We start from the raw sequence: 17398 nt of genomic DNA, 5'->3' as shown, positions 1-17398 counted from the left end.
ATCTGCTGGGGTTCCTTGCATTGAAAACTTTTTAACCTACTTTGAATAACTTAACACACTCGTTAGTAACAAGAATCAATTGGAATGCACATGTGATTAACTTTAAATAACCTTGTAAAGTGCCTCAAGATTAAATTTGTTGTGAATTAGCTCAAACAAATGAACTGTATTATATAATATTTTTCTTTTAATTATGGGGTATCGTTTTAGAAGCATTTTACACATATATTTGACACTGCTGATGAAAAAATGTAGTTTACTGACCTTGGGCCTTGCTTCTTGGAGCCAACCTTTTCTGGTGCTTTTATTGTGACAGGTGCTAACCGGAAGCAGTGTCAGTGATCATTTGCAGCTGGACGCCGGGGTTCTGCGGAGCTCCGAATCCGCTCATCGACTCAGCAGCGGCAGGACGTGATCACTGGGGTACTGGACAACTTTCAGAGTCTGCTATGACATCTCGCAGGTAACACGGGATATTTATTCCGTTTGATTTTATTTCTGTTAAATCTCCTCAGCCTCCGGGCTGCTTTTTTGCGAACCGAGTGAAGGCAGGCAGAGCCGTGGAACCTGAACTTTTTCTTCTGGCTGCTCTCATCCACACAGTGAAATATCCGCTGTGTTTCAGCGCTTTTCTGATGTGCTGGCAGGAGCCGTACAGCTGACTTACTGCGCTGACAGACAGGCGTTCTTTCTCGCTGCCTGCTGTCCACATAAACGCCTCAAACCGAGTCGCTTTTCTGGGTCCGTCCGTGTGTCGCAAAAGCCTCGGTCGGTCTGCGCCTCTTTGCTGCAGCATGTTGGGATTTATCGCAGTTTGTTCGGTCACATTTCTAATGTCCAGCCTCTTTGCCTGGTCAGGACACTGGATTGTTAGGGACTGTCACAGAACGATTAAGATTTCTCTAAAGCTCACAAAACGTTCATTATAATTTTAAAAAGTGTAAGAACTGAAGCACACTTTACCTAATCTCAATAAATAAATGGCCACTTAAATCAGAAAATAGAGACTCATCAAATATTTTCTTTTTTAAATAAGTATGGATCATATTATGAAATTCCGAGGGTTAAGAACAATTATTCTTATTGTTAACGAAACAAAAAACAATACTTGTAACAGATGGAACCTGGAAATGAAATGGATTCTTTCATAAAGTTTTTTTCTGCCATGACATTTGTCATTCTAAGCTGATTTTGACGGTTGATTTGTGGCTAAAAATAAAATTAATCTGTCTGACTGTTTAGTTTATTTTTGTTTATAAACGTCAGTTGTGTACGTCATTTCAGATGTCTTTGCTCATCACCTTATTTGCCTCTATGAAGGTTTATTCTGTTGGGCTTACTATGTACTGCTTAATGTGTAAATTATGTAATCTGAATTTTGTGTATTTTTTGTGGAAAATATACAACACAGGCAACTTTTTTCACTGTTCTTTGGCATCTGAGTTATTTCTGTCCTGTGATTTTTGTTTACCAAAAAATATTTCCAAAAGGGCAAATTTGTCTTTTCTGCCAAGAGGTAAAGGTTTAGGAAGGTCTGACTAAGAGGCATTTCTTTCCAGATCCATCATAACTGACACTCTCAGTCTGCATGGTGTCCCTTTCAAAGTCAAAAATGAAATTTGGGTTCACTTTTGTGCTGGGAATCAACACATCACTACGTCAGTTGTTTTTAAACTGCAGTTTCCTGTAAATCGACCTTAAAACCATGAGATCGTTGTTTAAACCAGCAGCACCTATCTGACTGTCACCATCAGACCGAGCCCAAGGAATAACCGAGCTGCCGGCCCCACCAAGGGGCCTCCACTTCCTGCACCAATGTAGGAATACAAACTTCACTGTGACACTCAAAGGACATTTTGAACTCATTTAAAATGATTCTCAGTGTAACGTTTTTAATAATTTGGGATATAAACAGAACTAACCATTCATCAGACTGGAATCATTCATCACAGTGTCGGGGTGTGCAGTGCATGTTTAATGTTTCATATTCATACCATATTTAGCCTTCACAATGAACTTGGATATCTCTTAATGTTCACCAGGTCTATTTCTGTAGAAATTGAAATTACAAGGGTTCTGGAGAATTAAGTCATGATTAATGAAATAATAATGTCATAAAATGTGTAAGAAATGTAAGTTTTAGCAGTTGTACACAAATGAATTCATTTCCTGAAAGTTTGCAGCTCTAATATAAAAACATATTTATATGTTCATGTCACAAAATAAGACGATACATTTGAGCCATTCCTATTCACAGGTCAGATTCACCTATTGGTTCATTTTCTGTGGAATGTAATTCAAAGTTATTAGTGAAAAATGTGCATATTCACAGATTTTTTTTTCATAGATTACCTGAAAAATTCAAAAATAAATGCAGTTGTAAAGCTGAAGTGCTTTATAAGTGTATCGTGTCGGTACATGACACACTATTGGCTGGTGCTTGCAACGCAGCCAATCCAGGAGGGCTGTGCATTTTCCTTGGTACTGATTGGCTGTTTCCTGAAGAGTGAAGATATAGACATCAGCTTGGTGGTGAGCTAGTTTCCACTTTGCATACTGCTAACAGGAAGGTTGTTTTGAAGCAAGCTGATTGGCTGACAGTTTTTAGCTTTGAGCAGATGTCTTCGACAGTAAGTTAGAAATGAAGTACTGTATTTTTTTGGACTATCTACCTTATTCCTGGGAGGCTTATTGTGGAAAGGATTATGGGTCTTACTTTCTGCACCCACTAGAAGTAGCAGTATTTCACTATAATTTGTAGGGTTTTTTGCAAATCTTTATTTATGATAGAAGTTACATCTCTCTTTTCGGTTATTGTACAATATTTAGTACAATACACGTGGTCTGCTATCAGAGAGCTGCTCAGTACAGAAGATTGTAATTGTGACTTTAATCATGAGGAGCGACAGGAACACAATGTTATGTTTTGTAACGTAAGTTAGCAGCTCTGCTAGCAGCTCGTTTCTCTGAAGAACTAACAGTAATAAAGATGAGAAAACCAGCAAAGCTGGTCAGAGATCTGAGCAGCAGGTTTGTGCCGACATTATAAAACAGCGGAACTACATAATATTAGTTTGGTGTGATGTGAATTTTGTTTTTCATTTGAATTTCAAAAATAATAAAGTTCATAAAGTGGCTGCACCAAGAGTGTTTTATCATTTTATATAATATATATTTATATATGTACGTACATTTCCAGTTTTTAAAAAAAACCTTGGTAGGTGCGTAGGCCTGTCACGATAACAGATTTTGCTGGGCGATAAATTGTCTCAAAAATTATTGCGATAAATGACAATATTGTTTGAAGACCTTTTTACATTGATTTAATGGAAATTATGTAATAATACATGCGATTTCCTGCAAAGATAGATACACTTTACTTTCAAAAGAACACTTATCACTGGGACTGATACACAAAATAAATAAAACAACCAAAACCAAAAATAAAATAGATTCTCACTCTCCATTAACAATAAATGGACTTGAATAAAAACTAAACAACATAAAGCCAAAGTGGAAATAAACACTGCATTCAACCAAAAGAGTGCAGATTATGAAGTCTGTATAGTATATTGGCCTTCAGTAATCATTAGATTTAAATAGAGAAGAATCCGACTGCCTGATGCAATAGTTCAAACTACAGGATTTCTACCAGAAAACCCGGTAACTTTTCAGCTGTTCTTTGTTAACGTGACATAAATAGGTTATAATGATTTTCATTCAGTCAGACTGACAGTAGCCACATGCATTGCAGGTAGATTGTAGTAAGGAATTGATTAATGCCTGGTTTCAAAATTAGTGAACTGGACTTATTATTTTGTGTCCATTGTTGGACACAACACGGTTCGATCGAACCGTTATAGCTAGGACTTCTGTCGGCTAATGTGTCTCTCAGGTTTCGATAATGGGCTGACAATCGGCGACCTAAGATGGTGCAGCGCACACTGGGCATTACTCTAAGGAAATAAGGAAGGGAGGGTCAGTGGAGAGCACTGGAGTTGAGCCTTTTTTCATTCAGAGTCATCAACAGTAAGAGAAAAGGGCAGGAAGAAACGATATAGCCGATAATTGAAATGAGGTCAATAGTTTTAATTTATCGTGCGATTAATTGATTTATCGTTTATCGCGACAGGCCTATAGGTGCATGGCTGATATATGTATGTGTGTGTACGTTTCCAGATTAAAAAAAAAAAAAACTTTGTAGGTGCGGCTTGTAGTGAGGTGCGCTCTGTAGTCCAGAAAATGTGGTAGTAATAACTCCATCCTGGAGTCGTCTCCTGTTCCCTGCTGCTGATTTGCATTTTAGAAATTGCAGTGTTAGCAGTCGCAGAGTTTACAGTTGAAACAAACTGTCCACTGATATATGGGTGGAAAATGTATTGGACATGCAGTTCTTCTGTAACTGGTGGGTATAAAACCATTGTAATGTGGATTCTTGTTTCTGTTGTCAGAAAAATAATTCTTGAAACTCTAGACAACATTTTCCACAAATTGAAGCTCATTAAACTTTTGCTTTTGCTCAAGCTTATGAAAAGTTGCTGCAAAACTCAATCATGTACAAAACTGTTTAGCATATTTGTAATGGAAACATGTTGCTCAATAAAGAGCAGAACATCTAAAAGAAATAATGTTCCTCACAGTAGTTGGATGTAGAAGTGCAGATAAAACTAAAAGTAATCATTATGTTGGAATATCTCAGCATCAGAAGGAATAATTATTCCCTTTTTCTTTTAAATGAAAGAACCTGGATTATATACTTTTACATACACTCCTGATCAAAATCTTAAGACCAGTCAAAAAATTGCAAGAATTAGCATTTTGCACTAATGAATCTTAAGAAGGTTCTAAGTAGAGCTTCACAATGTTAAAAGAAAACAATCAGTGCAAGAGACAAGAACATTTGAGCGGGGAATTTTCTGAAAACTGCATTTACACTCAAACATGATTTTTTTCAGCTGATCAAAAGTTTAAGACCATAGTCTTTAAAAGCCAAAAGCTGTGCAAAAATCTGGATTCCATGTCATTTTCTGTGAAGTCTTTACACTGTCAAGACCTCCAGATGGCAAAAGCAAAAAAGTTCACTGACTTTGAACGTGGCAGGATTGTTGAGCTGCGTAAGCAAGGCCTCTCACAACGTGCCATTGCTGCTGAGGTTGGACGCAGTAAGACAGTCATTTTGCATTTTTTAAATGATCCTGAGGGTTATGGAACAAAAAAGTCAAGCGGTAGACCCAAAAAATTTCACCAGCTCTGAGCCGCAGGATCCGATTGGCTGTCCGTCAAGACAAGGGACGATCCTCTACCCAAATTAAAGCCATTACTGGTGCCGACTGCAGCCCGATAACCATCAGACGGCATCTGCGAGAGAAGGGCTTCAGAAACAAAAACGTCTTCAAAGGCCACGTCTTGTTCAACGCCACAGAATTGGCCGTTTGGACTTTGCAAGGGTGCAACCAAACATGGGACGTTGAAAGGTGGAAGAAAGTTGTCTTCTCTGATGAGAAAAAGTTTAACCTTGATGGTCCTGATGGCTTCCAACGTTACTGGCATGACAGAGAGATCCCACCTGAGATGTTTTCTACACGGCACAGTGGTGGGGGCGCCATCATGATTTGGGGTGCGTTTTCCTTCAATGGAACAATGGAGCTTCAGGTTGTGCAGGGGCGTCAAACAGCAGCTGGCTATGTGGAGATGTTGCAGCAGGCATCCCTCATGACTGAGGGCCCTCGTCTCTGTGGTAATGATTGGGTTTTTCAACAGGACAATGCTGCAGTTCACAACGCCCGCCTGACAAAGCAGTTCTTCCAAGAGAATAGCATCACTCTTTTGGACCATCCTGCATGTTCCCCGGATCTAAACCCAATTGAGAACATTTGGGGATGGACGGCAAGGGAAGTTTACGAAAATGGACATCAGTTCCAGACAGTGGATGCCCTTCGTGAAGCCATCTTCAACACTTGGAGCAACGTTCCCACTAGTCTCCTGGAAACACTGGCATCAAGCATGCCTAAACGATTGTTTGAAGTCATCAACAAGAATGGTGGAGCTACTCATTACTGAGTCCTTTTTTTTGATACTTTGATTTCTCTTTTGGGGGGTTTTCGGGTTTTTTTGAGATATGGTCTTAAACTTTTGATCAGGTGGAAAAAATCATGTTTGAGAATAAATGCAGTTTTCAATTAATTGATTAATTGATGATTTCTTCTTTTAACATTGTGAAGCTCTACTTAGAACCTTCTTAAGATCCAATAGTTCTAAATGCAAATTCTTGCAAATTTTTGACTGGTCTTAAGATTTTGATCAGGAGTGTATATACTGTGATAAAATTAACAGTTTTTTTAAAAATTATTATTAAAAATGTTAGCTTTCCCTACATAGAAATGAGGACATTTATGTATTTTGTGTTTTGCTTCTTAAAGAAAGTTCAATAAAAAAGTTTTCGCCTCTCATAAATAGAGCTGTGGGCCACTGGCTGAAAAAATAGTTTCTTCTTTTCTCAGATAGTGCCGTGTTTTACTCATGCGTGACTCGCCTTGTTCATGACCTTTGTAAGGTAATAAAGTTCTGCCTGAAACTGTCATCAGAAAAATGAGGTGAGTAGATTTTTCTGAGAATCATTGAGAATGGAGGCACAACTTTCCTGAGGACGCAACACCTCCAGCAAACCAACATCAGACAGACTGAAGGAAACAGAGTTCAAGTTGAAGATGTTTTTAGTTTCCATGGCTAATGGATGTTCGACTGTTGCTCTGTGGCTCTCTTCGTACTTCCTGAGCTGAGATACCACAGGGGAAGCAGACGCCGAGTCTCAGTCACTTTTCAGCCTTTATGAAATTTACCTCCATGTTCTTTTTACTCAGAATAGATTTACACACACTGGAGTGTGTCATCTCCTCTTTTTACTTTGTATTGTGTCACTATACATATTCTGTAAATTTAAAATATCCACTACATTTTAGAGCATGGATATATGAATACATACAGAGCAACCTTTCCATACAGAACAAATTTTCCACACATTTTGCATTTTACTCATTTTACTCAGTAAGTCTAACTTGATTAAGAAGTTATTAATGCCACATAAAAATATATGTGCTTGTTAATTCACAGAAATATACCGGTAACCATTTTTGGAATAGGTATTGATGAAATTACCCAATGAGGGATATTTGGTCTCAGTTTTATGATGTTTTCAATGTAACATTTCAGAGTTTTGCAACAGCAGCACAGGAGGGAGATTAAAATACAATTAAAATTACACAAATTTTTAGTCAGTGATCACAAACTAATCTCTTGTAAATTATGCTATGCAGTACAAAGATTTTCTAATAAAGTCAGCAGCATGTGGTGTTGCACATGTAAACAGATTATTTGTAAATCAGCTTTAATATTTATGTGTTTTTCAGGACTTGCACCATTAAGGCGACCCTGATGTCTGGTTTCCTTTACAGTGAGACCTTCAGGCCTCTTTCTATGATGCATCAACTATTTTTAATAAGCTGGCTTGGTTGAATAAATGAATGTAAAGATAAGATCTGCAGAAGGTTGTGTATTATTCAACAGAAAATGAAAGGATTCTGAAACTTTTACCTGATTTTCACCCGAACTCCAAACAAAATACATAAAAATGGTTTATTAAAAATCAGTTTCCAGTTTTTATGTCCAGTAAAAGAAAACCCTCAGTGTTTGACGTGCAGATCTTTGGTCAGAGCCCATCACTGACTGATTTTACTCTTCAACATCTCATCTGTTTACCTTCACATTAACGATGCACCGAAAGGAAAATTTGAGCTGATAGATAATTGATATTATTGCTGCTATGACCAATATTTACTAATGTTATGTACATTTCTCTAGTTATTTGACAAGTCTGGGATTAAAAGGAGAAATGTCCAGAAACAAGTTAAAAATAGATTTTGGTATTAGCCCAGTTGATACTGATTTGTTAAAAAATGACTATTATAGTCCAAAACAAAACTTTGGTGCCGATATATTGTTTATCCCTACTTCATGTTTTTCACTACTGTTATAGTTACTTTTTTGGGAGTTATTTCCTTGTTTCCTTTATTGAAATGTTATAAACAGAGAAACATTTTGTCAGGATTTGTCTCAAAATAGCACTTTTATGCTAAAGCTCTATGCTGACTGATTAACGTCATTTTTCTCATTTGCTGGAATTAGAGCTGATTTTCTCATCTCTTTTGGCCCCATTAAAATCTTTGACTCTTCACCAAAGCTGAAGCAATCAGCTCAGGCAGTGAGATGCTTTCCTGTTCTTACCAGGAAGTTGGTGGTGGCAGTAAGGTGCTGAGTGGTTATTACCTTTAAAATTACTCCGAATAATCCTCCTCCTCCCAGGAGGCCTGCATCCTCAATGACTGCTTAAAGATTTTAACCTGTTTGCAAATGTTACTGAGAGAAACTGGAGCAACAGCCACTTTGGCTTTCTCCTTTTGGTTTGATGTGCATCAAATGTGCAATAAAACAATGCTTATGTTAGTCTACATTTGTGCAAATGTTTTAGAGCCTAAATTTGTGGCATAACTGGAGATGCAAGGAAGTAAGCAGTGGCTGGAAGTAACTTGTTTACAGCTTGATTGATGAAAAATTGATTTGACCTATACTGTGTTAAGTGTGGCAGAGTTATCAAGTAAATTTACAATTGACTACCCTTATTTCTGTTTAATAAAAACAGAAATATAATCTATATTCTATTTTCTTTACAAAATTAAACAGCTGTATTTCCACGTTTGAATTCATTTAAAAAGATTGAAGTCAAGCTGTGTTTTTCAGGGTTAGAGTTTTAGTTCACCAGAAAGTGCTTGTCATTTCTACATGTGTAGTGAAGCGGTTTGGTCATGCAGGAAGCTTTGAGTCCTGCCGTTGATGTTCACTTTAGCAGCGTTTACGTCAGCTGTGCGCCCCACGCTGCGATGCCACTGTGGCTGGCTTCATTATGCCTTGTTGCTTTACGCTTCTGTTTTTGATCCCGTGACTTGCTGCGGTATTTCCACGCTTGGAAACTTCCTCTGCTCTCTATTGTTTGTACATGGACTTCATCCGTCAGTGAAACTCTGCCGACCAGCTGAGAGCAGTGAGTCAGTTTGCACGATAAGCTGCCAGGAAAACAACAGCCCAGGTGGAGGAATAAGATAGTGCTGCAAACATTTCCAGTGGCGCTCTGATCCCACTGACGGCAGCTTTTTTTCCACACATTTTGCATTTTACTCATTTACTTGAGCAGGACAGAAATATAGGCAGGGAGTGGGAGACAAAGCATGAATGCAGTCTGAAAACTTAGTGAAAGGACTCATTGTCCAGAAATTAGAAGAATTAAATCTAATAGATTTATGTAAATATATGACGTTACAAAGCAAACTCTGTGAAAATGTATTAACAGGCTTATACCTTTTTGTTCCACAATGATTTTTAGACAAACATGAGCAGTGTAAATGTCAAATACAAATTTTTTAAATGGTGGTATTATTTGTTTTCCATCCAAATAGTGTTATTTTGTAGCACAATCAATATTACCTTCAGTTGTTATAAAAATGTCGCATATATCAAAATAATTTTTACTTTGTGATTTAGCGCCTTGAAATTGGGCCTCTGTCTCTTTCTGACGCTCCACCTCCAGGAAGTCATCTCAACATGGCTCCTCTTAAACCTTCAACAATATTATTACCAGCATTGTTCTGACCTGTAGCTCAGAGTTAAAGAACAGATCATGAAACAAAGACATTGACATCAAATGGCATTGAAAACAATAACAAATCTCACATTTTCCAAAAATCATCTTCATTATCCCCAAGACTTTGAGAAAATATTCTGTGAATTACCAAAACTAAAGTAGAACTTTATGGAAGGTTTGCATTCTGTTACATCTGGCATAAACCGAACATCATTTCAGATAATTTCATCCAGTCAAACATGGTGGTGGCAGTGTGATGGATGGGGGCTGCTTTGCTGTAATTAATGGAACAATGACAAACAACTTACCAAGGTATTGGAGTGGCCTAGTCAAAGTCTGCATTTCTGCTATATTGAAGTATTGCAGTATGATGTTGTTCTTGCTCAAAATGCCCATCAGTGTGGCTGAATGAAGAGTCCTGCATTAAAGAGTGGTTTGGTTTGAAGTCCCTCCACAGTTTGAGCAAACCTCTAAAATGTTGCAAAGAAATTGAATTAGGCATGTTTTCATCTGAAGTAGATTACTCAAATTACTCAAAGCATAATTTCATCGGGTAGACTCTGAAATTTTTTGTCACAATGCCACCTACAGATGATGGGATCTTATTTGACAAAATTATCTCTTCTTCGGAAAATCTCAAAACCACAGAGCAAGCGGACATAAAAACTTTTTTGTGAAATTTTGAAAGTTTTTCTGAATGTTGCCATTTCCATCAACCATTTCTAATGCGATACTTTATAATGGTCATAACATCTTGATGGAAACACTGATGGAGACTGAAAAGTCTTGAATCTGGAGGGGGAATACTTCCTTATTGTTTCGTGGTTTGAATACTAGTCACAGATATTTGAATGCAATTATGTAAACAGTCCTCCCCTCTTTGTTTGGCTGACAAAACGAGCAAAAGTGAGCAAAGTGAATTCTCACTAAGCAAACAAACTTCTCAGGAGTTGCATGTTAGCATGTCGGTCCTTCAGGCTGGAAGCCATCTGAACTGAAGCTTCTTTCTGCTTAAAATACGCTTGGAGGTGTTGGTTATTTATTAACCATGATGCCTGGAGATACTTTTAATCAGCGTTGCATAAGCCCTGTTTACTCCATGTAAATAGAAATGTTCTGTCCTGAGGTGCAGGCCGCTTGTTTTAAATAGCAGCATTCCTGGGACTGTTTTATCCAACTTTGCAGTGAAACCGCTGCTTATAGCTGTCCTGGAGCTCTGCCTCTGTTCATGTAAATGTGGCTCAGAATAATTGTTGCCTCGCCAGTAGCTTGCAGTCCAGAGCTTGCATGTGACCAGTATAACCCCAGCAGAGGGTTTAATGGTGCGCCGCGGCTGCTAAGTATATCACCTTTTTGTCAGCAGGCCTAGACAGGCCTGCTTTAAATAGCCCAGTGGTTATATTGAACCTGAGACATTATGTAAGAGGATAGAGTGCTGGCTGGACACAGCGCGGGACTGTTCCCCCTCAGCTCGTTGCAACCAGCAGCTCCCTGAGCTTCTGTCTGACCCCCAGCCTGCCCCACACACAGGCAGCATGTCTGAAGCCTGCTGCCAGGGCCAGACGCAGGGGAATGAGGGCCACCTGCTGGGGGTCCAACCTTGTTCTTGGATAAGCCAGAGTCAGCCCTGCTCGGGAGAAACCGAGCCGATTTTAATGTTTGTATCGGTCCATAAGCCTGTCACAATAAGCATAATAAATAAATATGAGCTTGACTCTAATGATAAATAAGTTTTGTAGGGCACTAATCATAATCCATTTTCTTTATGTCTGTTGTGTGTGGTTTTTATTTCTAATTTAATTGTTGTTTGTTTTGAATATTTGAAATATCATTCAGTTCCAGTGTTAAGTATTCTTTACAAAATCAAAGTATATTACTTGAAAATGGTCTCACATAAATCCTGTGATATTTAATTGTTGCAATATGAAATAATGTGAGAAGCTATCTGTGGTGATGCATTTATGTTTATCATCTTTCAGTAGCTCTAAGATCAAAGTAGGACCATGCATGTCAAAAGGTTGTTCTCTAATATGCTTCACTGACAGTGAACACAAAACTCAGTCCAACAGCTGCATACTCTCTGTCTGGATTGTCTTATAAAACTTATACATGTTTCCTTCATAATAATATTAAAATTTGGTTTATAATACACACAACCTTTCCAAAGTTTTAGCTAAAAAGACTTTATTTCCCTGTTTCTTTCTCCAGTTAATCACTAACTAAAGTAGCACAGAGTAGAGGCGCATTCGTTCTCCCTGCAAGGCACAGTGAGTTTCATCAGTGCAGATCTTGGCAAGATTTCACAGAAAAACTTCCAAGAAGGTTATGTAAGTGACTTTTAAAGAAAGTTTATGATTAAAAAAAGAAATGCTTTATTTTGTTGACCTTCCAGAAGAAACGTCAGAATTTGAATTAAAGCCGCTAGTGGTGTCGTGCGGCCCTCGCAGCCAAGCGCCGCTCTGGCCTATTGGCCACCGCCGCCCGCCAGCCACCACAGAAGCTCTCACGCAGTTTCCAGCACCTCCACTCGCACAGCACCACGGAAGCTTTCACAGAATTAAACCCATATAAATGATAGAATGACAGTAAAACATACAGGAAAAAAAAACAGGTGACTCCCTGTTAAAAGTAGGCGGGGCTAGGGTGATGTCATCAAGTGATCATGGAAATGTTTTCAGGGCTGTTCTGTAGAGAGACATAGGAAGAGTGGTGCAGCTGTGACCTTGCATTTGGAAGTTATTTGATGTTGATGTTTCATGGCGAATAGTCAAAGTTTGACACTAAGCCACGCCCACATGCTTTGATGTTAACTACAACTGAGATCTAAATGCAGTGCAACTTTAACCTTATTCTAAAATGAGTGAGGAAAATGGTAAAGGTTAAGATGTACCAGTTTAATAAATCGTACTGCTCAGTAATAAACCAAGGGCAATTCACATTAACTGAGCACAGTTAACTTTCAGCACATTAGAATCCCACCCATTAATTAGGTATTAATGACAGGAAGTGCTACGACTAAATATTACAGCCCCAATGAATCGGTAATAAGATACTTAGCATTTTCTCAGAGCTTTTAAACAGCTAGTATACATAACAAATAATGCTGAATGTATGAAACTGGATGTATCAAACACACTATTCAGTCTCTTGAATTAGTAAAGCGCTCCGTTAGCTTTACAAACGGTGCAGGCCTGAGGGGACACGGTTAGCATTGTCCTCGGAATAGCAGTTCCAAACATGGTGGCTCCCAGAACGAGCATGAGGAATGGGTTACCAGTTTTTAAACGAACGGCAATAAAACTGCTCCAACTCCGGTCCAACAGTCCGTTCTGGCTCACAAGCGTGGTTCGGGTCTGCAGCTCCAAAAACCAGGCAATATGTTCAGGAAAAGTTAGCAGCTCCTACTGATTAGCAAAAAAAAAATTACAGTCCACAGCGGAATACGCCGAACCTCGACCATGAACGGCTGCCAGCCGACTGCTAGTACTAGCAGCTTACAGGCACAGCTCCAGTACAGTTCAGTCCATCACAACCAATCAAATTGCTTAAATTTCATTTTGCCCTTGACTGACCAGTAAGGTAGGGACGAGTGAAATTGATGCATTTACTTGCGGTAGTAAATGACAGTTATTAACAAAACGCTACATTTACTGCGTGTTTTAAGCCAACAAAAATTACCTGAGCGGTTATATATAACCAGACAGGTTACATATAACCTATATGGTTATATGTAACCCCTCAGGTAATTTACATATAACCTGTCTGGTTATATGTAACCCCTTTCCTTTTGGAAATGTCACAGCAGGCGCTCTCGCAAGGTTTTCACGCCCATCCATCCGTCAATCTGTTTGTCATTGGCGGAGTAACACTGACCCCTACTGGCGAAATACTAGTATAGTTATTCATCATCTTTAGCTATGTTTCTAAAGCAAGCTGTTTATTGGTGGAGTAATACTGACACCAAGTGGCGAATTACTGAAATGGTTTGTAAACAGTGACGAATTAAAAAGTGATGAATGACGTCCTTTCTATTATTTCGAACCAAAATGAATGAATGTTTGTACTCTAAGCCATAAAAAAAAAACCAAAAAAAAAAAAAACCCAAGAACTTAAAATTCTGTATTTTTAAGTAATTAATATGTTAACCTGCATAACATAACCTGTATTTCATGGGCTGCTTTGGTGTTAGCTGGGCTAAGGTGATGTCATCAAGTGACTATATAAATGTGTTCAGGGCTGTTCTGCAGAGACATAGGAAGTGTAATGCAGTTGGAAGTTACTGAATCTTGATGTTTCACGGCAAATAGTCGGAGTTCGCCACGCCCACCTGCTCCATCGAAGCTGGTCGGGGTTGGAATCCTCAACACACCAACATGTTTTCTGTCTCTGGGCACAGTTTCATGTGGATGAGGTCAAAGTGGTCAGACAGCATCCGTTCACAGTAAAACATTACACTTCCTGTTCTCAGGGGGTGTGGCCTAAGTGATGTCATCATTCGACCATTGGGTGTTGTAGGACACCCGATGATGATCAATCACAGTAACTTTGGTGCCTCTGTGAGTTTTTTGTGTAAGAGATATAAGAGTTAATTTTTTTATGGCGAGTAGGTGAACTTTCACCCCTGGTGTCCCCCTTCAACATACTCAAAAACTCACCGTTTTGATCAAATCAAAATCAATCAAATTTTATTTGTATAGCACATTTCAGCAGCAAGGCATTTCAAAGTGCTTTGCATCATAAACACAAAGTCATGCAACATAGAATAAACAATACATTGTTCCATATTATATTTCAAATAAAACTCTATTCAGGTGTGTTTTTAGTTGAGATTTAAAGAAAGTCAGGGTTTCTGCTGTTTTACAGTTTTCTGGAAGTTTGTTCCAAATTTTTGGTGCATAGATGCTGAAAGCTGCTTCTCCTCTCTTGGTTCTGGTTCTGGGGATGCAGAGCAGAACCAAAACCAGAACCTGAGAGTCTGGAAGGTTGATACAACAACAGCAGATCTTTGATGTATCGTGGTGCTAAACCGTTCAGTGATTTATAAACTAACAACAGTATTTTAAGTCTATTCTTTGAGCTACAGGGAGCCAGTGGAGGGACTTTAAAACTGCTGTTATGTCTCTATCTTCCTGGTTTTAGTGAGAACAGGAGCAGCAGCTTCTGGATCAGCTGCAGCTGGAGGATTGATTGCCTTATGAACAGACTGACCGAGTTTGAAGCCGATCAATCAAAATCCCGAGGAGGAGTTCGATCAAATACGAAGGCTGTAAACTGCAAAAATGGGGTCAAAATCGGAACTTCAATCCAAAATGGCCGACATCCTGTGATACTTGCACTATGACATTGTAAATTTTGAGCATCTTGGGGAGCTCTACAACTGTACTAAATTTTATGTCTACGATGAAGTAAGGGAATAGTAAAGGGCCTTTTGAAAATTGCTGGGTGGCGCCATTGAGCCGTTTTTTTGGCAAATTTTGCAACATTAAAATACGAAATTTTGAAACTCCCTCGACGTGTCCGCTAAGTTTGGTGAGTTTTTGGATAAAGCTCCCAAAAAGACCCCTCTTTAGGGGGGCAGAATAATAATAAGAAACAGCAAGAAAACAATGGGCCTTCGCAGCGCTTAGCTGCTCAGGCCTAATAAAAGCTCAAATTACACCATGCTGCTAGAAAGTAGTAGGGGAAGTACTCTGGCTCTGCTGCAGAAGCTCTTTGGACCTAAACATAGATTTTTCTTCAGGGAAAACCGAAGATGTTGCAAAGCACATTGCACAGTTCAACAAACTGCTACAAATAAAAGCTTCATATTTTTACATTTTCTGTTGCAATAGTTGATGTCAGCTGTGTGCCTGGATTTCTAAGGCAGCTGCTCTGTGTTGATCTGACCTCACTCCTCTAGTGTCAAAAAGTGCAGAAAGGAGGCGGGGATTTAAAAATGTAACTTAAGAAAAACCAAAAAGCTCAAGAAAAATCAAAGTTCAGTAAAATCTACATGAGAAAGACAAGAACCACATGGTGCATAACAGAAAAACTAAAGATATTTATCCAGGAGAGTGGATGACTATAGCAGGTGGTTGATTAGAAACTGGGTCCAGCTGTGAGGGAAGGCTGTAACTGGAGATGAAATGGGAGAAATGTCTGATAGAAAACAGGGAACAGGAGAAACCGGAGCAGCCTGGACCCTGAGGACTATGGAAGACCAGACATTATTAATATGGTTTTCACATGAATGAATCTTAAGGCATATTTGGTGTTTGATAAGTTAAAATAGCCAGTTATAAGAGTTTTAGAGACTGGGTTTCTGTCATCCAGAATGAACAACAATATACCCGGTACAGAACCTTGAGCGATGCCACATAAAATCCTCTACAAATTAGATTTAAAATTAATCTCTACTAAGTCAAGTGTGTGATGTATTTTAATCTTTTTGTAGATTAAAATGTAGAATCGTCCACATGTAGAATTTCAACGCTCAGTTGAATTAATGCTATCACTGTTCTGATTGTTCTGGAGTCGTGTTGACGTTCCTTTAATATGTTTCTTTTTTTCTGTGAAACCAGAAACCTTTTACTTTTAAATCTGTTACAATCATTTTGCTATTAATTAGTGAGGTTTTTTAAGTTGCTACTTTCAGTTCAGTTTGTAATAAATTTATAAAGATTGTTGCATTAAGTCTCTTTACTCTGTAAGAAAATAGACATCAAACTTGGATGTTGTCGATGTAGAGCTAAGTTTAGCAGAATTAAACACAGTAAATCTTTGTGTGCAGCAAAGCTTCCCTCATACAACCTGTAAAACTAATAGCTTAATGTTGTTCTGCTGAATTGGCTGGATTAACTCGCCGTGACTGCACTATGATCCGATGTAACTACAACATTTGTAATCTCCAGCCGCAGACCGCCAGCTGGCATGTTCAACCTGCAGTGGAGCTAGTGGGGCTCTGGCACCTCGGCCCGGCCCGGCCCGGTCCAGCCACAGATGGCTTTACTGTGACAGAGCGTGTCTGGAGGTAAAGGCCTCACTGGAGGATGAGGACTTGCCGGCTTCAAAGGTGGAGGAAAAGTGAAGCAGGGTGGGGTGGGACATTGCCCCGTCGGTCTGAGGTGGGACAGAGGACAGAGACGAGGAGGGCGACCGGCCAGCCGTCCGGCAGCGCTCCTGGTATCAGGCCTGCTCACGCTCATCCAAATCCCAGATTAAAGGTCCTCCGCCCCTCGCCAGCACTGCACACCCTCTCTGTTTGTATCGACCCTAACCCCCCACACCTCATCGCTCCTCACTGTCTCTGTCCACCCCAGTAACACCTCCCCCCCTCCCCTCCCCCTTCCTCTCGCTCTCAGTCAGTGAAGGATTTGCAAAGAGTTCTCTCGTGTTTCAGTTGGTTATAGGCATTTTTTTGCATGACTTATTAGAGGGAGGAGGCTCCTGGCCTGGTGTTTTCAGTCTGATTTCATCCCATCTCCGTTGTTTATTAATTTGCCGAGCAGCAGCAGCACTGTGATGAAGGATTAGAAAGGGATTACAGACACAAGGCCCATTTTTATCCCACTGTTTTGTATTTTTCCGTATGAATCAGGATTAAAAGCAAGACACAACTAATCTGTCCACCAGCTGACATCCATCTCCATTACCCATTGATGGCTCTTCAGCAGATTGACCTACAGGCATTGGCCAATTTGTGTAGAAATATGAAAAAAAAAAATCCTA

The 17398-nt window shown here is 39.3% G+C and overlaps 1 protein-coding gene across 1 annotated transcript in view; it reads left to right on the top strand.

Annotated features, from left to right (window-relative positions):
* The first annotated feature begins 325 nt into the window (after positions 1-325).
* Positions 326-17398, top strand: part of ptpn11b (protein tyrosine phosphatase non-receptor type 11b) — a 68964-nt gene continuing 51891 nt past the window's right edge. The window contains exon 1 of the mRNA XM_055024299.1: positions 326-463. Coding sequence (XP_054880274.1) covers positions 450-463 — 14 coding nt within the window. The 5' untranslated portion in view covers positions 326-449. The remainder of the gene's footprint in view (positions 464-17398) is intronic.

This window comes from Poeciliopsis prolifica, unplaced genomic scaffold (genome assembly GCF_027474105.1).
Source record: "Poeciliopsis prolifica strain line A6 unplaced genomic scaffold, Auburn_PproV2 SCAFFOLD118, whole genome shotgun sequence".
Classification (NCBI taxonomy): Eukaryota; Metazoa; Chordata; class Actinopteri; order Cyprinodontiformes; family Poeciliidae; genus Poeciliopsis; species Poeciliopsis prolifica.
Note: the sequence above shows the minus strand (reverse complement) of the source record. Positions and strands in the feature narration are given on the sequence as shown.